This window comes from Pristiophorus japonicus, chromosome 12, assembly GCF_044704955.1.
Source record: "Pristiophorus japonicus isolate sPriJap1 chromosome 12, sPriJap1.hap1, whole genome shotgun sequence".
In the NCBI taxonomy this organism is placed as follows: Eukaryota; Metazoa; Chordata; class Chondrichthyes; family Pristiophoridae; genus Pristiophorus; species Pristiophorus japonicus.
This window is the reverse complement of record NC_091988.1, coordinates 67,967,106-67,990,563: the sequence shown is the minus strand read 5'-3', so window position 1 is coordinate 67,990,563 and position 23,458 is coordinate 67,967,106. Positions and strand designations below refer to the sequence as shown.

General features: G+C 49.9%; 1 protein-coding gene across 4 annotated transcripts in view; it reads left to right on the top strand.

Annotated features, from left to right (window-relative positions):
- Positions 1–23,458, top strand: part of LOC139277314 (sodium- and chloride-dependent creatine transporter 1-like) — a 480,248-nt gene that overhangs the window by 446,923 nt on the left and 9,867 nt on the right. For 2 of the 4 annotated variants that reach the window (XR_011596068.1, XM_070895615.1), the window contains exons 9-12: positions 5,861–5,973; positions 13,688–13,825; positions 20,169–20,271; positions 22,853–22,953. Coding sequence is in view for 3 of the 4 variants with exons in the window: in XM_070895615.1 (XP_070751716.1) it covers positions 5,861–5,973; positions 13,688–13,825; positions 20,169–20,271; positions 22,853–22,953 (455 nt within the window). In the remaining variant the exon portion in view is untranslated. The remainder of the gene's footprint in view (positions 1–5,860; positions 5,974–13,687; positions 13,826–20,168; positions 20,272–22,852; positions 22,954–23,458) is intronic. The other 2 variants (XM_070895616.1, XM_070895614.1) reach the window with 1 other exon arrangement.

Sequence of the window (23,458 nt, the reverse complement as noted above, 5' to 3'; positions counted from 1 at the left end):
AACAGTACCGCTCTTCATCGTCATATCCAACTGGAGAAGCTGGATAAGCCCATGAGGGATAAAGGAATAAGATATGTTGATGGGGTGGGAGGAGGCTGGTGTGGAGCATAAACACCGGCACAGAGCAGTTTCTGTGCTGTAATTTCACTTGAAGGGATCACAGTGAGATGGAGCGACAGCACGAAAACCCGACTCCCCATCCCGGAGTCCCTTTGAGCACAGCTCCCTGCTAGGGGCTTGAGGTCGAGGATTATCCTTTGACCTTTGATGCTCAGACATTGAGGGTCCTCTAAAGTTGCTTTCCTGTGGTGTGTTTTGAGGACTTGTTCCACTCTGGTTAGTTCTTGCTTTCAGCATTTGGCATTCTTTCATTTACACCAGACCATGTAACATCTTCATACTAACCATCGGGGGATTTAATAGAGTTGTTCAAAATTACAAGGGCTTTTGATAGTGTAAATAAGGAGACACTGTTTCCAGTGGCAGGAGGGTCGGTAACCAGAGGACACAGATTGAAGGTAATCGGCAAAAGAACCAGAGGGGGAGATGAGGAGAATTTATTTTACGCAGCGAGTTGTTGTGATCTGGAACGCGCTGCCTGAAAGGGCGGTGGGAGCAGATTCAATAGTAACTTTCAAAAGGGAACTGGATAATACATGAAAAGGAAAAAATTTGCAGGACTGTGGGGAAAGAGCAGGGGGAGTGGGTCTAATCTTTCACAGAGCCAGCACAGGCACGATGGCCTCCCTCTACGCTGTATGATTCTATGATTCTATCATTTGCTGGTAATGATATGCTGGTTCAGTCAGGGAGGATAGGATATCCTCACAGCAATGACCTGTCTCCCTATCCGACTGACCGGCAGCCCATGAGGAACCACGTCAGGCCTGTCTCCTACTCTGAGCCAACCTGTAGTGCCGTTGCTCTGTTAAAGGCTCTGGTTCCTTCTCTGTCACATCCCTCGTGGGGGCATGGCCTCAACTATCGCCTCATAACCCCTCCCCATAAACCCCCACCCCATAACTCCCCTCCCCACAAAACCTCTCCCCATAATCCCCCTCCCCCTCACAAAACCCCTCCCCATAATCCCCCTCTGCACAAAATCCCTCCCCATAATCTCCCTCCCAATAACACCCCCCACACCATAATCCCCTTCCCCACAAAACTCCTCCCCATAATCTCCCCACCCCTTAACCCCCTCCCCTTGAACACTTCCCCTTAAACCCCCTCCCCATAACACCCCCCACACCATAATCCCTCTCCCCATAACCCGCTCCCCACCCCATAACCCCCTCCCCACCCCATAACCCCCCCTCCCCATAATCCCCCTCCCCTCCCCATAACCACCCCCTAACAAACTCTCATGACCTCCTCCTCCTTCCACAAAACCCACTTCCCATAACCCCCTCCTCATAACACCCCCCCTTAACCCTGCCTCCCCTTAACCCCCTCCCCTCCCCATAACCCCCTACCCTGCCCATAACCCCCTCCCCTCCCCCTAACAAACTCCCATAACCCCCTCCCCATTAACCCCCTCCCGCTCCTCCTTCCCCATCAGCCCCTCCCCAGGAGTTTCTAACATCGCTGTGCCTGAGACCCAGAGTCCTTGACCTGATGGTTGTCCCTCTGGGAATCCCATGAGCTGAACCCAGTTCCCCCTGTTGTCTCTCTGGATTCTTCACCTTTGATCACTCCAGCTCTTCATACGTTGAGTATCCGCCGGAGGTTGTCTGGTTTGCTGCTGACTCTTCTTCCCCTTGGTTCCTTTTGTATTAATTTGCGGTTTTATATCTTCGCATTGTGTCTCCCAGTTTCTGCATTTGGGAATTGACCAATTCGCGTGCAGTCCACGGTCACTTACTGAGTGCTCAGACTTTGCACCTGCGGCTCTCTGAGTGAATCGCATTGTGTCTTCAAGGACTGCCAACTCAAACTCTGCCACTTAATTAGCCCACCCACCCACGGCGATGCTCATACCTTTACATAAGAACATAAGGAATAGGAACTGGAGTCGGCCATTTGGCCCCTCAAGCCTGCTCCGCCATTCAATAAGATCTGATCTTGGCTTCAACTGCACTTCCCTGCCCGCTCCCCATAACCCTTGACTCCCTTGTCATTCAAAAATCTATCGATCTCCGCCTTAAATATATTCAATGATATATTCAGAGTCAGCATGGTTTTAGGAAAGGGAAATCATGTTTGACAAATCTGCTGGAGTTCTTTGAGATGTAACGAACAGGGTGGATAAGGGGGAACCAGTGGATGTGGTGTATTCGGATTTCCAGAAGGCCTTCGATAAGGTTCCACACAAAAGGTTACTGCAAGAGCTCACGGACTTGGGGATACTATATTAGCGTAGAAAGAGGATTGGCTAACTAACAGAAAACAGAGAGTTGGGATAAATGGGTCTTTTTCAGGTTGGCAAACTGTAACTAGTGGGGAACCACAGGGTTCAGTGCTGGGGCCTCAACTATTTACAATCTATATTAATGACTTGAATGAAGGGACCGAATGTAATGTAGCCAAGTTTGCTGAAGATAAAAGGTAAGTGGGAAAGCAAGTTGTGAGAAGGATGAAAAGAATCTACAAAGGGATATAGACAGGCTAAGTGAGTGGGCAAAAATTTGGCAGATGCACTATAACGTGGAAAAATGTGAGGTTATCCACTTGGTAGGAAAAATAGAAAAGCAAATTATTATTTAAATGGGGTGCAATTACAAAATGCTGTAGTACACAGAGATCTGGGGGTCCTTGTGCATGAAATGCAAAAAGTTAGTATTCAGGTACAGCAAGGAATCAGGAAGGCAAATGGAATGTTGGCCTTTATTGCAAGGGGGTAGAGTATAAAAGCAGAGAAGTCCTGCTACAACTGTACAGGATATTGGTGAGGCCACACCTGGAGTACTGCGTACAGTTTTGGTCTCCGTATTTAAAGAAGGATATACTTGCATTGAAGGCTGTTCAGAGAAGGTTCAAGAGATTGATTCCTGAGATGAAAGGGTTGTTATAAGAAAGGTTGAGCAGGTTGGGTCTATACTCATTGGAGTTCAGAAGAATGAGAGGTGATCTTATTGAAACATATAAGATTCTGAGGGGGCTCGACAGGGTAGGTGCAGAGAGGATGTTTCCCCTCATGGTGGAATCTAGAACTTTTAAAACAGAATTGAGGAGGAATTTCTTCTCAGAGGGTCGTGAATCTGTGGAATTTTCTACCTCAGAGAGCTGAGGAGGCTGGGTCATTGAATATATTTAAGGCGGAGATAGACAGATTTTGAGCGATAAGGGAGTAAAGGGTTATGGGGAGTGGGCAGGGAAGTGGAGCTGAGTCCATGATCAGATCAGTCACGATCTTATTGAATGGCAGAGCGGGCTCGACGGGCCGTATGGCCTGCTTCTGCTCCTATTTCTTATGTTCTTATGACCCAGCCTCCATAGCTCTCTGTGGAAGGGAATTCCACAGATTCATTCTCTGAGAGAAGAAATTCCTCCTCATCTCAGTCTTCTATGGGTGACCTCTTATTCTGAGACCATAGCTCCTACAATACATTCAGTCGACTCAAGATTCCAACAATGCAGCCATTTAGCAATTCAAAACAGCGGCCATTTTCTAAGCTCCAGAACTTCTTCATTTCCTAATTGTGAGTCAGTGGATTGGGAGTGTAGGCAGTGTGCCCAGAATTATTTTTTTGACTGTGCGGCCCATTTACAGTTTCACGCATGCGCGGCATTTGACACGGGACGAGCGGGGAGCTGTGGGGGCGGGGGGGGGGGGCGGAGAGCTGTGGAGGGGGGAACGGGGAGCTGTGGGGACGGAGAGCTGTGGGGGGGGGGGAACAGAGAGCTGTGGGGGGGGGACGGAGAGCTGTGGGAGGTGGGGAGCTGTGGGGAGGGATGGGCGGAGAGCTGTGGGGGGTGGGGAGCTGTGGGGGGGGGATGGGTGGAGAGCTGTGGGGAGAGGGGAACGGAGAGCTGTGGGGGGGGCGGAGAGCTGTGGGGGGTGGGGAGCTGTGGGGGGGGGATGGGTGGAGAGCTGTGGGGGGGGAAACATAGAAACATAGAAAATAGGTGCAGGAGTAGGCCATTCGGCACTTCTAGCCTGCACCGCCATTCAATGAGTTCATGGCTGAACATGCAACTTCAGTACCCCATTCCTGCTTTCTTGCCATACCCTTTGATGCCCCTAGTAGTAAGGAGTACATCTAACTCCTTTTTGAATATATTTAGTGAATTGGCCTCAACAACTTTCTGTGGTAGAGAATTCCACAGGTTCACCACTCTCTGGGTGAAGAAGTTTCTCCTCATCTCGGTCCTAAATGGCTTACCCGTTATCCTTAGACTGTGACCCCTGTTTCTGGACTTCCCCAACATTGAGAACATTCTTCCTGCATCTAACCTGTCTGAACCCATCAGAATTTTAAACGTTTCTATGAGGTCCCCTCTCATTCTTCTGAACTCCAGTGAATACAAGCCCAGTTGATCCAGTCTTTCTTGATAGGTCAGTCCCGCCATCCCGGGAATCAGTCTGGTGAACCTTCGCTGCACTCCCTCAATAGCAAGAATGTCCTTCCTCAAGTTAGGAGACCAAAACTGTACACAATACTCCAGGTGTGGCCTCACCAAGGCCCTGTACAACTGTAGCAACACCTCCCTGCCCCTGTACTCAAATCCCCTCGCTATGAAGGCCAACATGCCATTTGCTTTCTTAACCGCCTGCTGTACCTGCATGCCAACCTTCAATGACTGATGTACCATGACACCCAGGTCTCGTTGCACCTCCCCTTTTCCTAATCTATCATCATTCAAATAATAGTCTGTCTCTCTGTTTTTACCACCAAAGTGGATAACCTCACATTTATCCACATTATACTTCATCTGCCATGCATTTGCCCACTCACCTAACCTATCCAAGTCACTCTGCAGCCTCATAGCATCCTCCTCGCAGCTCACACTGCCACCCAACTTAGTGTCATCCGCAAATTTGGAGATACTACATTTAATCCCCTTGTCTAAATCATTAATGTACAATGTAAACAGCTGGGGCCCCAGCACAGAACCTTGCGGTACCCCACTAGTCACTGCCTGCCATTCTGAAAAGTCCCCATTTACTCCTACTCTTTGCTTCCTGTCTGACAACCAGTTCTCAATCCACATCAGCACACTACCCCCAATCCCATGTGCTTTAACTTTGCACATTAATCTCTTGTGTGGGACCTTGTCGAAAGCCTTCTGAAAGTCCAAATATACCACATCAACTGGTTCTCCCTTATCCACTCTACTGGAAACATCCTCAAAAAATTCCAGAAGATTTGTCAAGCATGATTTCCCTTTCACAAATCCATGCTGACTTGAACCTATCATGTCACCTCTTTCCAAATGCGCTGCTATGACATCCTTAATAATTGATTCCATCATTTTACCCACTACTGAGGTCAGGCTGACCAGTCTATAATTCCCTGCTTTCTCTCTCCCTCCTTTTTTAAAAAGTGGGGTTACATTGTCTACCCTCCACTCCATAGGAACTGATCCAGAGTCGATGGAATGTTGGAAAATGACTGTCAATGAACGGGGAGCTGTGGCTGGGGGGAGCTGTGGGCGGGGGGGGGGGACGGAGAGCTGTCGGGGGTGGGGAGATGTGGGGGGGGGGAACCAGGGAGCTGTGGGGGGCGGATGGGGGGGAGCTGTGGGGGGGATAGGCAATGAACGGGCGGAGGACAGGTGGGGAGCTGTGGGGGGGACGGGTAGGGTTCGGGCGGGGTCGCACGGTCGAGCAGCTGACAGGGTACGTTGAGTGTAGGTGCAGGAGATGAGAGTGTGCGTTAGGTAAGACTGACTGACGGGGACTCTTGCTTTCCTCCTGTAGGACCTGGCCTAGCCTTCATTGCCTACCCGAAGGCAGTGACCCTGATGCCCATCGCACCACTCTGGGCCGCTCTGTTCTTCTTCATGCTCCTAGTCCTCGGGCTGGACAGTCAGGTAGGCCATTCGTGCCATTGCAACATATCTTCTGATTCACTCACAGGATGTGGGCGTCGCTGCCAAGACCGACATGTTTTGCCCGTCCCTGAGTGGGCATTCATCTTGAACTGATGGGATCGCGCTTTCACAGAGCCGGCACGGGCACGAGGGGCCGAATGGCCTCCTCCTGTGCTGTGTGAGTCTGCGATTCATTCAGTCGTTAGTATCACAGAAATTTACAGCACGGAAGGAGGCCATTGCGACCCATTATGTCCGCGCCGGCCGACCAAGACCTATCCAGCCTAATCCTACTTTCCAGCTCTAAGTCCGTAGCCCTGTAGCTTACGACACTTTAAGTGCACATCCAAGTATTTTTTAAATGGAGTGCGGGTTTCTCCCTCTACCACCCTTTCAGGCAGTGAGTTCCAGACCCCCACCATCCCTGGGTGAAGAAATTTCCCCTCATATCTCCTCTACCAACATTTCCTGGATTCTGGGGAGGTCCCAGCAGATTGGAAAACTGCAAATGTAACGCCCCTATTTAAAAAAGGAGACAGACAGAAAGCAGGAAACCATGGACCAGTTAGCATAACATCTGTCATTGAGAAAATGCTGGAGTCCATTATTAAGGAAGCAGTAGCGAGACATTTAGAAAATCATAATGCAGTCAAGCAGAGTCAGCATGGTTTTATGAAAGGGAAATCACGTTTGACAAATTTGCTGGAGTTCTTTGAGGATGTAACGAGCAAGGTGGATAAAGGGGAACCAGTAGATGTCGAGTATTTGGATTTCCAGAAAGCATTTGATAAGGTACCACGTTAAAGGTTACTGCACATGATAAGAGCTCACGGGGTTGGGGCAATATATTAGTGTGGATTGAGGATTGGCTAACTGACAGGAAACAGAGAGTGGGGATAAATGGGTCATTTTCAGGTTAGCAAACTGTAACTAGTGGGGTGCCACAGTGATCAGTGCTGGGGCCTCAACTACTTACAATTTATATTAATGACTTGGATGAAGGGACCGAGTGTAACGTAGTAGTAGCAGGACATTTGGAAAAGCATAATTCAATCAAGCAGAGTCAGCATGGTTTTATGAAAGGGAAATCATGTTTATCAAATTTGCTGGAGCTCTTTGAGGGTGTAACTGTTTTATATGTATACTTGTATTTACTCTGTACACCCACCAGAGGGCTCATCCCCTGGAGTCCCAAGGGATCCCATAATCCCTTGGGCGCACAGGTATTTAAGGAGGCTTCACAGGTTGGAGAGGCACTCTGGAGACCTGCAATAAAAGACTAAGGTCACACTTTACTTTGAGCTCAGTGTTCAGTCTGACTCTTTCTCCATACACAACAACTGGCGACGAGATACAGATAGCGAACACAAAGATGCAGAGAAGAGTGGGCATCCTGGAGAAATTCTCGGAGGGAGATGATTGGGAAACTTTTGTGGAGTGACTCGACCAATACTTCGTGGCCAACGAGCTAGATGGGGAAGAGAGCGCTGCCAAACGAAGGGCGATCCTCCTCACCGTCTGTGGGGCACCAACGTATGGCCTCATGAAGAATCTGCTCACTCCAGCAAAATCCACGGAGAAATCGTACGACGATTTGTGCACACTGGTTCAAGAGCATTTGAACCCAAAGGAAATCGTTCTGATGGCGAGGTACCGGTTCTACACCTACAAAAGGTCTGAAGGCCAGGAAATGGCGAGTTATGTCGCCGAGCTAAGACACCTTGCAGGACATTGCGAACTCGAAGGACATTTGGAGCACATGCTCAGAGACTTTTTCATACTTGGCATTGGCCACGAAACCATACTTTGCAAACTTTTGACTGTGAAGACCCCAACCTTGAGTAAGGCCATAGCGATAGCCCAGGCGTTCATTGCCACCAGTGACAATACGAAGCAAATCTCTCAGCACGCAAGTGCTGCTACAAGTACTGTGAACAAAGTGATGTTGTTTTCGAATCTTAACATACAGGGCAGGTCACACATACCTGCAGCTACACGTCGGCAGATGTCTCAGAGTCCACCATCAAGGGTGATGAATGCAAGGCCATTAACACCTTGTTGATGCTGCGGGGGTGATCATCGTTTCCATTCATGCCGATTCAAAGAGTACGTTTGCAAGGGCTGTGGAACAATGGGACACCTCCAACAAGTGTGCAGGTGAGCTGCAAATCCTGTTAAACCTGCAAACCACCATGTTGCAGAGGAGGACAGATCCACGGAGCCTCAGATCGAGGAGGCAGAGGTGCATGAGGTACACACATTCACCACGAATTGTCCCCCGATAATGCTGAATGTTGAACTAAATGGACTCCTGTCAATGGAGCAGGACACGGGCACGAGCCAGTCCATTATGGGAAAGGTTATGATGCAACAAGGCCTCAAGGCCAGTCTTAACTCCAGTTCACACAAAACTAAGAACTTACATGAAAGAACTGATTTCTGTAATTGGCAGTGCTACCGTAAAGGTCACCTATGATGGAGCGGTGCACAAGCTACCACTCTGTGTGGTACCGGGCGATGGTCCCACGCTGTTCGGCAGGAGCTGGCTAGGAAAGATACGCCGGAACTGGGATGACATCCGAGCGCTATCGCCCACTGATGACACTTCGTGCGCCCAGGTCTTAAACAAATTTCCTTCGCTGTTCGAACCAGGCATCGGGAAATTCCAAATGGCAAAAGTGCAGATCCACCTAATTCCGGGGGCGCGACCCATCCATCACAAGGCGAGTGCATTACTGTACATGGTGAGAGAATGGGTAGAGATCGAGCTAGACCGGCTGCAAAGAGAGGGCATTATTTCCCGGATTGAGTTCAACGAGTGGGCCAGTCCGATCATCCCTGTCCTCAAGGGAGACGGCACCGTCAGAATCTGTGGCGATTACAAAGTAACTATCAATCATTTTTCCCTGTAGGACCAATGCCCACTACCAAAGGCCGACGACCTCTTTGCAACGCTGGTGGGAGGAAAGACGTTCACGAAGCTGGATCTGACTTCAGCCTACATGATGCAGGAACTGGAGGAATCATCGAAGGCCCTCACCTGCACAAAGTTCTTTTTGTTTATAACAGATGCCCGTTTGGAATCTGATCGGCGGCGGCGATATTCCAGAGAAACATGGAAAGCTTACTGAGGTCGGTCCCACACACCGTGGTCTTCCAGGATGACATCCTGGTCATAGGTCGGAACACTGTCAAGCATCTACAGAACCTGGAGGAGGTTCTTAGTCGACTCAACCATGTGGGGCTCAGACTAAAACGCTCGAAGTGCATTTTCTTGGCGCCCGAAGTGGACTTCCTGGGAAGGAGGATTGCGGCGGACGGCATCAGGCCCACCAACGCGAAGACGGAGGCAATCGAGAACGCACCGAGGCCACAGAATGTGACGGAGCTGCGGTCGTTTCTGGGACTCCTGAACTACTTTGGTAACTTCTTACCGGATCGAAAAGGGGATGAATGGGTTTGAGGCAAAAGCCAAGAAAATGCTTTTGTAAAAGCGAGAAAATTGTTATGCTCAAACAAATTGCTTGTGTTGTATGATCCATGTAAGCGTTTGGTACTAGCATGTGATGCGTCATCATATGGCATCGGTGTATATTGCAACAAGCTAATGATTTCGGGAAATTGCAACCGGTTGCTTATGCATCCAGGAGTCTGTCTAAGGCTGAGAGAGCCTACAGCATGATTGAGAAAGAAGCGTTAGCGTGTGTCTATGGGGTAAAGAAAATGCATCAATACCTGTTTGGGCTAAAATTCGAATTGGAAACTGACCATAAGCCACTTATATCCTTGTTCTCCGAGAGTAAAGGGATAAATACCAACGCATCGGCCCGCAAGCAGAGATGGGCGCTCACGTTGTCCGCATACAACTACGCCATCCACCACAGGCCAGGCACAGAAAACTGCGCCGATGCTCTCAGTAGGCTGCCATTGCCCACCAATGGGGTGGAAATGGCGCAGCCCGCAGATCTAGCCATGGTTATGGAAGCATTTGAGAGTGAGCAATCACCCGTCACTGCCCAGCAGATCAAAACCTGGACAAGCCAGGACCCCTTATTATCTCTAGTCAAAAGCTGTGTATTTCACGGGAGCGGGTCCAGTATCCCAGTGGAAATGCAGGAAGAGATAAAGCCGTTCTAGCGGCGCAAAGATGAAATGTCGATACAGACAGACTGCCTTCTGTGGGGCAATTGAGTAGTGGTCCCCAAGAAAGGCAGAGACACCTCCACAGTACCCACCCAGGCATCGTAATGATGAAAGCGATAGCCAGATCCCATGTGTGGTGGCCAGTATCGATGTGGACTTAAGAGTCCTGCATTCACAGATGTAATACATGCTCGCAGTTAAGCAATGTACCCAGGGGAGGCGCCGCTAAGTTTATGGTCTTGGCCCTCCAAACTGTGGTCTAGGGTACACGTCGACTATGCAGGCCCGTTCTTGGGTAAAATGTTCCTTGTGGTTGTAGACGCGTACTCCAAGTGGATTGAGTGTGAGATAATGTCGGCTAGCACGTCCGCTGCCACTACTGAAAGCCTGCAGGCCATGTTTGCCACACACGACCTACCCGATGTCCTGGTGAGCCACAGCAGGCCATGTTTTACCAGTGCTGAGTTCAAAGAATTCATGACCCGTAACGGAGTCAAACATGTCACATCTGCCCCGTTTAAACCAGCGTCCAATGGTCAGGCAGCGAGAGCAGTGCAAACCAACAAGCAAGGCTTGAAGAGGGTAACTGAAGGCTCACTGCAGGCTCGCCTATCCCAAGTCCTGCTTAGATACCGCACGAGATCCCACTCACTCACTGGGATCCCACCTGCTGAAAGAGCACTTAAGACAAGGCTCTCGTTAGTTCACCCTGATCTACATGAACAGGTAGAGAGCATGCGGCTTCAACAAAGTGCATACCATGAAAGCGCAAATGTGCCATGCAAGATTGAAATCAATGATCCTGTACTTATATTAAATTATGGACAAGGTCCCAAGTGGCTTCCCGGCACTGTCGTGGCCAAAGAGGGGAGCAGGGTGTTTCAGGTTAAACTTTCAAATGGACTAATTCGCCGGAAACACTTGGACCAAATCAAACTCAGATTCACGGACTATCCTGAGCAAACCACCTTGGACCATACCTTTGTTGATCCCCCAACATGCACACCAGTGACAACCAGCACCACGGTTGACCACGAAGCAGGTCCCATCATCCACAGCAGCTCAGCAGGGCCCAACACACCAAGCAGCCCAGCAAGGCCAGCTGCACAGCAGCCCAGCAAGGGCCCAACAGATGATTTAAGAACACCAGCTTTCACACTGGGACGATCAACCAGGGCAAGAAGGGTCCCAGATCGACTCACATTGTAAATAGTTACACTATTGACTTTGTAGGGGGCGGGGAGTGTTGTTATATATGTGGACTTGTATTTACTCTGTACACCAGAGGGCTCATCCCCTGGAGTCCCAAAGGATCCCTTGAGAGCACAGGTATTTAAGAAGGCTTCACAGGTTGGAGAGGCACTCTGGAGACCTGCAATAAAAGAATAAGGTCACACTTTACTTTGAGCTCACAGTGTTCAGTCTGACTCTTTCTCCACACACAACAGTAACGAGCAGGGTGGATAAAGGGGAACCAATGGATGTGATGTATTTGGATTTCCAGAAGGCATTCGATAAGGTGCTACATAAAAGGTTATTGCACAATGTATAAGTTCTTGGGGGTAATATATTAGCATGGATAGAGGATTGGCTAGCTAACAGAAAACAGAGAGTCGGGATAAATCAGTCATTTTCTGGTTGGCAAACAGTGACTAGTGGGGTGCCGCAGGGATCGGTGCTGGGTCCTCAATTATTTACAATCTACATTAATGACTTGGATGAAGAGACCGAGTGTAATGTAGCCAAGTTTGCTGATGATACAAAGATGGATGGGAAAGCAAACTGTGAAAGCAAAGTGGGAAAGCAAGTTGTGAGAAGGATGAAAAGAATCTGCAAAGGGATATAGACAGGTTAAGTGAGTGGGCAAAAATTTGGCAGATGGCGTATAATGTGGCAAAATGTGACGTTATCCACTTTGGCAGCAAAAATAGAAAAACAAATTACAATTTAAATGGAGAAAATTTGCAAAGGGCTGCATTACAGAGGGACCTGGGGGTCCTTGTGCATGAAACACAAAAAGTTAGTATACAGGTACAGCAAGTAATCAGGAAGGCAAATGGAATGGTGGCCTTTATTGCAAGGGGGATAGAGTATAAAAGCAGAGAAGTCCTGCTCCAACTGTACAGGGTATTGGTGAGGTCCCACCTGGAGTACTGTGTACAGTTTTGGTCTCTGTATTTAAGGAAGGACATACTTGCATTGGAGGCTGTTCAGAGAAGGTTCACCAGGTTGATTCCGGAGATGAGGGGTTGACTTATGAAAATAGGTCTAGTAGGTTGGGCCTATACACATTGGAGTTCAGAAGAATGAGAGTTGATCTTATTGAAACTTATAAGATAATGAGGGAGCTTGATAAGGTGGATGCAGAGAGGCTATTTCCACTCATAGGGGAAATTAAAACCAGGGGACATAGTCTCAGATTAAGGGGCCGCCCATTTAAAACTGAGATGAGGAGACATTTCTTCTGAGGATTGTAAATCTGTGGAATTATCTGCCCCAAAGAGCTATGGAGGCTGGGTCATTGAATATATTTAATATGGCAATAGACAGATATTTGGGCGATAAGGGAATAAAGGGTTATGGGGAGTGGGCAGGGAAGTGGAGCTGAGTCCATGATCAGATCAGCCATGATCTTATTTAATGGCGGAGCAGGCTCGAGGGGCCAGGTGTCCTCCTCCTGCTCCTATTTCTTATGTTCTAACCCTGCTACCAATTACTTTAAATCTATGTCCCCTGGTTGTTGACCCCTCTGCCAAGGGAAACAGGATCTTCCTATCCACTCTATCCAGACCCCTCATTATTTTATATACCTCAATTAAATCTCCCCTCAGCCTCCTCTGTTCCAAAGAAAACAGACCCAGCATTTCCAATCTTTCCTCATAGCCAAAATTCTCCAGTCCAGGTAACATTCTTGTAAATCTCCTCTGCACCCTTTCCAGTGCAGTCACATCTTTCCTGTAATGTGGTGACCAGCACTGCACGCAGTACTCCAGCTGTGGCCTAACCAGTGTTTTATACAGTTCCCTCCTTCCTCTTGTGTTCCATGCCTCGACTAATAAAGGCAAGTATTCCATATGCCTTCTTAACCACCTTATCTACCTGGCCTGCTACCTTCAGGGATCTGTGGACCTGTACTCCAATTTTCCTTTGTTCCTCTACACTTCTCAGTGTCCTACCATTTAATGTGTATTCCCTTGCCTTGTTAGACCGCCCCAAATGCTCCCCTCACACTTATCCGGATTAAGTTCCATTTGCCACTGTTCTGCCCACATGATCAGTTGATTGATATCCTCCTGCAGTCTACAGCTTTCTTCTTCATTATCAACCACACAGCCTATTTTGGTGTCGTATGCAAACTTCTTAATCATAACCCCTATATTCAAATCTAGATCATTGATTTATACCACAAAAAGCAAGGGACCCAGTACTGAGCCCTGCAGAACCCCATTGGAAACATCCTTCCAGTCACAAAAACACCCATCGACCATTACCCTTTGCTTCGTGCCTCTGAGCCAATTTTGGATCCAGTTTGCCACTTTCATCGGTTAATTCGTTTTTTCCTTGATTGCAGTTTGTGGGAGTCGAGGGGTTCATCACTGGGATCATGGACCTGTTCCCCACCTCGGTGTCGGGGGGGCTACGCCGAGAGGTGGTCGTTGCCGTTTGTTGTTTGGTCTGTTTCATCATCGACCTGTCCATGCTGACAGACGTAAGTAAAACCATGTCGTGGGGCAATGGGGGTAAATGTGAGTATCAGCACACGGGGCAATGGGGGTAAATGTGAGTATCCGCACATATTGGGGCAACGGGGGTAAATGTGAGTATCAGCACACGTTGGGGCAATGGGGGTATATGTGAGTATCAGTCGTTAGGGCAATGGGGGTAAGTGTGAATATCAACACACGTTGGGGCACTGGAGGTAAGTTTGAATATCAGCACACGTTGGGGCAATGGGGGTAAGTGTGAATATCAGCACACGTTGGGGCAATGGGGGTATATGTGAGTATCAGTCGTTAGAGCAATGGGGGTAAGTGTGAATATTAGCACACGTTGGGGCACTGGAGGTAAGTGTGAATATCAGCACACGTTGGGGCAATGGGGGTAAGTGTGAATATCAGCACACGTTGGGGCAATGGGGGTAAGTGTGAATATCAGCACACGTTGGGGCAATGGGGGTAAGTGTGAATATCAGCACACGTTGGGGCAATGGGGGTAAGTGTGAATATCAGCACACGTTGGGGCAATGGGGGTAAGTGTGAATATCAGCACACGTTGGGGCAATGGGGGTAAGTGTGAATATCAGCACACGTTGGGGCAGTGGGGGTAAGTGTGAATATCAGCACACGTTGGGGCAATGGGGGGTAAGTGTGAATATCAGCACACGTTGGGGCAATGGGGGTAAGTGTGAATATCAGCACACGTTGGGGCAATGGGGGTAAGTGTGAATATCAGCACACGTTGGGGCAGTGGGGGTAAGTGTGAATATCAGCACACGTTGGGCAATGGGGGTAAGTGTGAATATCAGCACACGTTGGGGCAATGGGGGGTAAGTGTGAATATCAGCACACGTTGGGGCAATGGGGGTAAGTGTGAATATCAGCACACGTTGGGGCAATGGGGGTAAGTGTGAATATCAGCACACGTTGGGGCAATGGGAGGGGAGAATGTGAACAATATCATGCCATGGACCAACGGAACTGATGGGGGTCTGAGATACCTCCAAGCACTTTGTCCCTGAAACTCCTGGGGCGAGAGAAAGCATCAGTATGGGTGACGCCCGAGGGCAGGGCTCGGGTCCTGGTCCTACTTGGAGTCCGCCCTGAACTTTAAATTTCAGTCTGGGTGAGAAGGGAGTGGGAGTGAACTGTTGGTGTATCCTTGGCTTGCCTCTCCCCTCCCCCCATGTTAAGGCTGGATGTTGGGATGAGGGGAGTTTCCAGGATTCTGGGGGAAATTCTATCCTTTACGTCATTACAAAGCGGGTCAAATGACGTTCCTGTTGTTACCGTTCCCACTGTCCAAGGACCTCCTGGGATCCAGATACCACAGCAAACAATTACACTCAAACCACAGCTATTAAACAGCCCATAACTTATTTGATTTAACGTCTTTTTAAAAAATATTTGATTATTAAAGACATTCAAGATTATTGGTTATTACAGTCAGTTGGTTAGGTGGGTAAACCTGTTACAGTACTGAGCAATTGAAGGGTGACCTAATACTGGCTGAGGGGTGACATAATAAAATTATGAAAGGTTTTGACAGAGTGGATACAGAGAGAATGTTTCCACTTGTGGGGAAGAGCATAACTAGAGACCATCGATATAAGAAATCCAGTAGGGAATTCAGAAGAAACTTCTTTACCCAGAAAGTGGTGAGAAATTGGAACTCACTACCACAGGGAGTGGTTAAAGCGAATAGTACAGGTGCATTTAAGGGGAGGCTAGACAAGCATATGAGGGAGAAGGGAATAGAGGGTTATGCTGATAGATTTAGATGAGGAAAGACGGGAGGAGGCTCGAGTGGAGCATAAACGCCGGCATGGACTGGTTGGGCCACATGGCCTCGTTCTGTGCTGTAAATCCTCTGTAATAACATCTACCCAGGCTGAAAGCAAAGTTACTGAGCAGATCTGATCTGTTTAATTGGGTTTTTCAGGGGGAAATTGGATAAGTACTTGAAGATGAAAAAATTTGCCGGGCTATGGGGAAAGACCAGGGGCAGTGGGACTAATTGGATCACTCTTTCAGAGAGCCGGCACAGGCTCGATGGGCCGAATGGCCTCCTCCTGTGCTGTGAGATTCTAGGATTCTCTGATTTCTGTGCGGGATCAGATGTAATTTATGTCATGGAGCGTTTCCACATCAACATTCTGGAGCTCTGAGGGGCTAAAGCTGTTCAAGTACGTGTGATCACAAGGCTTCAACTCTGCTCCAGGGAAGGAGAGGCAGAGAAAACATAGACAGATGGGGAAAAAACAGTCCTGATATAGAAACAGCGAAAGATAGAACGAGAAACAGAGAGAAATGCTGGAATGCAGAGAGAGAAAAAGAAAGACAGAGGAGATCAAATAACACACTGCAAGCAGAGGGAGACAGAAAGAGAAAAACAGAATAACAGTACAGGTGTATTGTTCCTATGTAATCACCTGGACAGCAACATTATTCTCTGGCAGTGGGAGTCTCTGATCTGGGGGGAAATGGAGGGTTGAAGGAAAAACAGGCCACTTGCTGGGTGGGCAATAGGTTGTCGGCTGGAGGGGATAAAGGGAAATCATGGCGGACATTGTTGAGGGGTGGGTTTGCCCAAGGTCCTCGCCACCCTACTCACGGCAAAGGAACATCCCTCCCGCCTAAATCACAACCACTTTTCCAGGTATATCAGTTATCAGCATTTGTATGAATTATCGTTCCAAATCCTGCCCTTTGCAAGGGTTTTGAGTGGCATCAGTTTAGAGGGTCCCAACTCTGATGGGTTCAGGCCCATGGCACAAAACATCACCCGATCGGTAATCGCACGCAGTGGACACAAGGAGAGGCTGAAGAGAGAACAGAAATTCACCGGGAAAGTGTATAGGGTATCTAACCCGTGCTATACCTGCCCTGGGAGTGTTTGATGGGACAATGTAGAGTGAGCTTTACTCTGTATAACTTGTGCTGTTCCTGCCCTGGGAGTGTTTGATGGGACAGTGTAGAGGGAGCTTTACTCTGTATCTTATCATCATCATAGGCAGTCCCTCGAAATGAGGATGACTTGCTTCCACACCAAAAAAGGATGCGTTCACAGGTGTTTCAATGAAGGATCTAATATTCCAGGTCCTGAACTACATAGTGTAGGCCCCATGCTGTACCTGCCCTGAGAGAGTTTGATGGGACAGTGTAGAGGGAGCTTTACTCTGTATCTAACCCGTGCTGTACCTGCTCCGGGAAAGTTTGATGGGACAATGTAGAGGGAGCTTTACTCTGTATCTAACCCCGTGCTGTACCTGCCTTGAGAGAGTTTGATGGGACAGTGTAGAGGGAGCTTTACTCTGTATCTAACCCCATGCTGTACCTGCCCTGGGAGTGTTTGATGGGAGTGGTGTTGTGAAATTGAGAGCCAGGTTCCATTCCTCACAACTGACACTTGTTCCCTGACAGATACAACACTGTTTTTTGCCCTCGTGGCCAATCTCTCTGTGAGCATCAATCCCACCGGGACACTGCAGTAATGATGCTGAAACACTGCTCGTGTTCTAGTGCACTGCCCGTGAATGATGGGCCTCAGGCCATCAGTGAAAAGTGGGATATTAAACTGAAGTTTACTGTGCTGGAATTATTTATAATCTCAGTCGCAGGAGAAGGATCGGGAACTAGAATTCAAGGTTCACATCGTTACGTAGTGTATGTTAAGCCTGAGCTGCTGGGTGACATCTTCCGCAATGATAACACCTCCTTAAATGGTCCTGTCTGGGGAGAGAGGCCAATAACCAGGCAGCAGAGATTTAATGTAATTGCTTAAAGGTTTAGAGGGGAATTGAGAACTTATTGCATCCAGAGGGTGGGGTGGGGTTTGGAACTCACTGCCTGAAAGGGTGGTCGAGGCAGAAACCCTCATCACATTTAAAATGTACTTGGATGTAAAAGTATCGGGTATTTTAGCATAGTGGTTATATCACAGGACGAATAATCCAGAGGTCTGGATTAATGATTTGGAGACACGAGTTCAAATCCCACCAAGGCAACTGGGGAATTTAAATTCAATAAATAAATCTGGACTAAAAAAACTAGTATCAGTAATGTCCTTTAGGGAAGGAAATCTGCTGTCCTTACCTGGTCTGGCCTATATGTGACTCCTGACCTACAGCAATGTGGTTGACTCTTAACTGCTCTCTGAAATGGCCGAGTGAGACATTCAGTTGTATAAGGTGGTTCACCACCACATTCTCGAGAGCAATTAGGGATGGGCAATAAATGCTGGCCTTGCCAGCGATGCCCTCCTTCCTGGACCAAATAAATAAAAAAATATGCACTAGAAGTGCCATAACCTACAGGGCTATGGACCAAGAGCTGGAAAGTGGGATTAGGCTGGATAGCTCTTGGTCAGCTGGCATGGACATGATGAGCCGAATGGCCTCCTCGGTCCTACCTTCCTGAACAAACTGCTAAGGTTTAACCCATTAAAATGTACAGCTGGAAACTGGCTTCAGTGTGGTAGAAAAGAAAGAACTTGCATTTCTATAGTGCCTTTCACAGCCTCAAGACCTCTCAAAGCGCTTTACAGCTCATGAAGTACGTTTTTTGGAATGTAGTCACTGTTGTAATGTGGGAAACGCAGCAGCCAATGTGCGCTCAGCAAGCTCCCACAAACAGCCATGTGATAATGACCAGATAATATGTTTTAGTGATGTTGGTTGAGGGATAAATATTGGCCCCAGGCCACCGGGGATAAATCTCCTGGTCTTCTTCGAAATGGTGCCATGGGATCTTTTACGCCCACCTGAGAGAGCAGACATCTCACTTTGGTTTAACATCTCATCCGAAAGATGGCACCTCCGACACTGCAGCGCTCCCTCAGTACTTCCCCTCCAACAGTTCGGCACTCGCTCAGTACTGCACCTCCGACACTGCAGCGCTCCCTCAGTACTGCCCCTCGCTCAGTACTGCACCTCCGACACTGCAGCGCTCCCTCAGTACTGCCCCTCCAACAGTTCGGCACTCGCTCAGTACTGCACCTCCGACACTGCAGCGCTCCCTCAGTACTGCCCCTCCGACAGTGTGGCGCTCCCTCAGTACTGCCCCTCCGACAGCGCAGCACTCCCTCAGTACTGCCCCTCCGACAGTGTGACACTCGCTCAGTACTGTCCCTCCAACAGTGCGGTGCTCACTCAGTACTGCCCCTCCGACAGTGCGGCACTCGCTCAGTACTGTCCCTCCAACAGTGCGGTGCTCACTTAGTACTGCCCCTCTGACAGTGTGACACTCGCTCAGTACTGTCCCTCCAACAGTGCGGTGCTCACTCAGTACTGCCCCTCCGACAGTGCGGCACTCGCTCAGTACTGTCCCTTCAACAGTGCGGTGCTCACTCAGTACTGCCCCTCCGACAGTGTGACACTCGCTCAGTACTGTCCCTCCAACAGTGCGGTGCTCACTCAGTACTGCCCCTCCGACAGTGTGACACTCGCTCAGTACTGTCCCTCCAACAGTGCGGTGCTCACTCAGTACTGCCCCTCCGACAGTGTGACACTCGCTCAGTACTGTCCCTCCAACAGTGCGGTGCTCACTCAGTACTGCCCCTCCGACAGTGTGACACTCGCTCAGTACTGTCCCTCCAACAGTGCGGTGCTCACTCAGTACTGCCCCTCCGACAGTGTGACACTCGCTCAGTACTGTCCCTCCAACAGTGCGGTGCTCACTCAGTACTGCCCCTCCGACAGTGTGACACTCACTCAGTACTGCACTGGAGTGTCAGCCTATATCTCCGGAGTGGGACTTGAACCCATGATCTTGTAACTCAGAGACGAGCGTGCTACCCACTAAGTGATGGACTTGCTGAGTGCTGTGGGTCTCAGGTCAGTTGTAAGCGGGCTGATACCGCAGCAATATCGCACGTGGCCCTCTGATAGTTTCGGATGAACCTGCTTTTAGATTTAGGTGTCCCCGTGCTCCAAGATTAAAGGGTGATCTCATTGAGGTGTATAAGATGATGAAAGGAGTTGATGGGTAGATAGAGAGAAGCTATCTCCTGTGGTGGGGGGAATCCAGAACAAGGGGACAGAACCTTAAAACTGTTCAGGGGTGATGTCAGGAAGCATCAAAGGGGAATGGGAATCTGGAATTCTCTCCCCCGAAATGCTATTCAGGTAACTGAAAATTTCACAACTGATATTGCTAGATTTTTGTTTTGGTAAGGATATGAAAGGTTTCGGAGCCAAGGCGAGCGGATGGAGCTAAGATACAGAGGAGCCATGTTGTAATAGAATGGTGGAGCGGGCTCGAGGGGCTGAATGGCTGGCTCCTGTTCCTGTGATGCACAGACCAGCTGATGTCTAATTCTCCCCTTGTGTGTGACAGGGTGGGATGTACATCTTCCAGCTGTTTGATTACTACTCTGCGAGCGGGATTACCTTGCTGTGGCAAGCCTTCTGGGAGTGTGTGGTTGTGGCCTGGGTGTACGGTAAGTCTGCAGTACGTTGAGTTTTGGGCCCGACAGGAGATGAAATGGGGTCTTGTAACAACAGCAAATCTCCCCTCAACACCGTTGCTTCTCAGTTCCTGCTTTACAATCATCGAATCACACAGCACAAATGTCCACGAAAGGAATCCTCTGCCCAATCTGAGAGTATCTCGAAAGGTGGAACAGGACTGAATTGACATTTTGAACCTAAGTATTCGCCACAGGATCTCACTAACCTACAAAGTGTTGACACTTTCCCATGGAAGCTTATCGCCACGGTTCACCAATATAAAATCTTACAGCACAGAAGGAGGCCATTCGGCCCATCGAGCCTGTGCCAGCTCTGTGAAAGAACAATACAATTAGTCCCACTCCCCCTGCTCTTTCCCCACAGCCCGGCAAAATTCCCCTTCAAGTAATTATCCAATTCCCTTTTGAAAGTTACTATTGAATCTGCTTCCACCGTCCTTTCAGGCAGTGCGTTCCCGATCACAACAACTCGCTGTGTGAAATATTCTCCTCATCTCCCTCTGGTCCTTTTGCCAATCATCTTCAATCTGTGACCTCTGGTTACCGACTCTCCTGCCACTGGAAACAGTTTCTTCTTATTTACTCTATCAAAACCCCCTATGATTTTGAACACCTTTATTAAATCTCCCCTTAACCTTCTCTGCTCTAAGGACAACAACCCAGCTTCTCCAGTCTCTCCACGAGAACCCTTCAGATTGTGAATGGCTCTGGAATGGGTGTCGGCCCTCTTTCCTTCGAAAGAAGCTCTGAAGAAGCCCATGCTTTCTGATAAAGGCGTGGAGGGGCTGGGAAATTAGGGAAGGGTTAACCCCAGCTGCTCCTGGTGCCCACGTGGTTACCCTCAAATAACAGCTCACTGTGGTGGCGACAATGGGGTGCAACTTGGACCTCGCTTCTGTTATATGTGGGCAAAGAACGGGTGGAACGAGATTCAATTCAAGGACCAACCTTCCCCCTCTCCCTCCCTCCCTCCCTCCCAGCCTCCCTCCCTCTCTCTCTCCCTCCCTCCCTCTCTCCCAGCCTCCCTCCCTCCCTCTCTCCCTCTCTCTCTCCTTCCCTCCCTCCCTCCCTCTCTCACTCCCTCCCTCTCTCCCACTACCCCCTCCCTCTCTCCCTCTAACCCCTCTCTCACTCTCTCCCTCTACCCCCTCCCTCTCTTTCTCCCTCCCTCCCTCTTTCACTCCCTTCCCCCCTCCCCCTCTCTCTCCACCCTCCCTCTCTCGCTCCCCTCTCTCTCTCTCTCCCGCTCTCGCCCCCCTCTCTCGCTCCCCCCTTCTCTCTCTCTCTCCCTCTCTCTCTCCCTCCCTCTCTCTCTCCCTCTCCCCCTCCCCCTCCCTCTCATACTCTCTCCCTCCCTCCTTCTCTCTCTCCCTCCCCCCTCCCTTTCACTCTTCCCCTCCCCCTCCCTCTCTCTCTCCATCCCTCCCTCCATCCATCCCTCCCTCTCTCCCTCCCACTCTCACTCCCTCCCTTTCTTTCTCCCTCCCTTTCTTTCTCCCTCTCTCCCTCCCTTCCTCACTCACTCTCTTCCTCCCTCTCTCCCACCCTCCCTCTCTCTCTCCCTCCCTCCCTGCTTCTCCCCCTCTCCCTTCCTCTATATCTCCCTCCCTTCCTCTCTCACTTCCTCCCTCCCCCTTTCTCTCCCACCCTCCCCTCTCTCACTCTCCCTCTCTCTCCCTCCCTCTCTCTCTCTCTCTCCCTCCCTCTCTCGCTCCCCCTCTCTCGCTTCCCCTCTGTCTTTCTCTCTCTCCCTCACCCTCCCTCTCTCCCTCCCTCCCTCATGGTCTCCCTCCCTCTCTCCCTCCCCTTCTCCCTCCCCTCCCTTTCTTCTCCCTCCCTTTCTTTCTTACTCTCCCTCCCTTCCTCTATCCCCCCCACAGGGCAGGTACAATACAGAGCCCCCTCTACATTACCCTGTCAGTGTATCGCCACTTTATTCCACAAGGACTTTGGAAAATCGTCCAGCTTGAGATGTGGCCGTTGTTTTGCAGGCACCCCGGACAGCTCCAAGCAACAGGCGATGGGACCGTCCGTATGTAAATGAGGGGTGGCGCTGTTCTTAGGCCCCGATGGAAATTGGTTATTCAGCAGCTGCGGCAGCCTATCAGTGACGGTCAACGGGCAGGAGCTCCGCCCCCAACCTCCACAGTCCATCGATCTCCCCTTCCCCATCCTCCCTCCCCCACGTCCCCCGCTCCTGCCCCCTCCCCCACATTCCCCTCCCCCCATCCACAGCTGCCACCCCCTCCCCCATCAACTCACACTCCACCCCTCATCGTTCCCATTATTCGCTCCACCCATCTCACCTCATCCCCCACCACCCCATAACCAACTCCGCAGCCCATACCCGTCCACCACCCTAATAGACAGGAACCTGGTATGTTACATTCCAGCCAATTCCCTGATTGCCCCCCTCCTCCCCCTAGCTGGGTTTCCCGGGGACCACAGCCCTGGGCTCCCTGTGGAATATCGGGGCTGGTTTATGGGATGGCAGGTGAGGCTGTGCAGATGGTGAAATGAGTCCGACGTGTATTGTCGCTCCGTTTTCCAGGTGCGGAGCGTTTCACCAGCGACATCGCGCGGATGATCGGCTATCGGCCCCTGCCCTGGATCAAGTGGTGCTGGCTGTTCATTACACCCTGTGTCTGCGTGGTGAGTCCAAACCAGGATCACAAAGCTTCGGCCTGTGATCGATCTTTTATTGAAGGGGGTATTCCTTGCGCTGGTGGGAGGGGGGTTGCTGTCTGCAGATCTCCCTCATGGACCCCATTAAACTGGCCCCGCTTCCTGCGTCAGCGCCTGTGTGTTGTCCAGCCCGGAGCGCGCTCCTGCCCTTCCTCGACACCCACACGCACACACTGCCTCCAATTATTTCAGTGAAAACTATAATCCAAGTGCCCCCCCCCCCCTTAAAAGGGACACTAAACCCAACAAATCAAACCAATTAAACTTTTTGCATTATTTGATCAAATTAAAATTTGGAAGGCCGCGAGCGTACCGGTGGACACCGCGTGCTCCATCTCCAGGCTCGGATGTCACCGCGGAAGAGAGGCAGGCAGTCAGGCTGAACGACCGCCCGCTGCCTGGACCGGCTGATGGCCCCCTTGGCCGTGCCCAGAAGCAGTCCTACGAGAAGGCCCTCGGACCTACCCACACC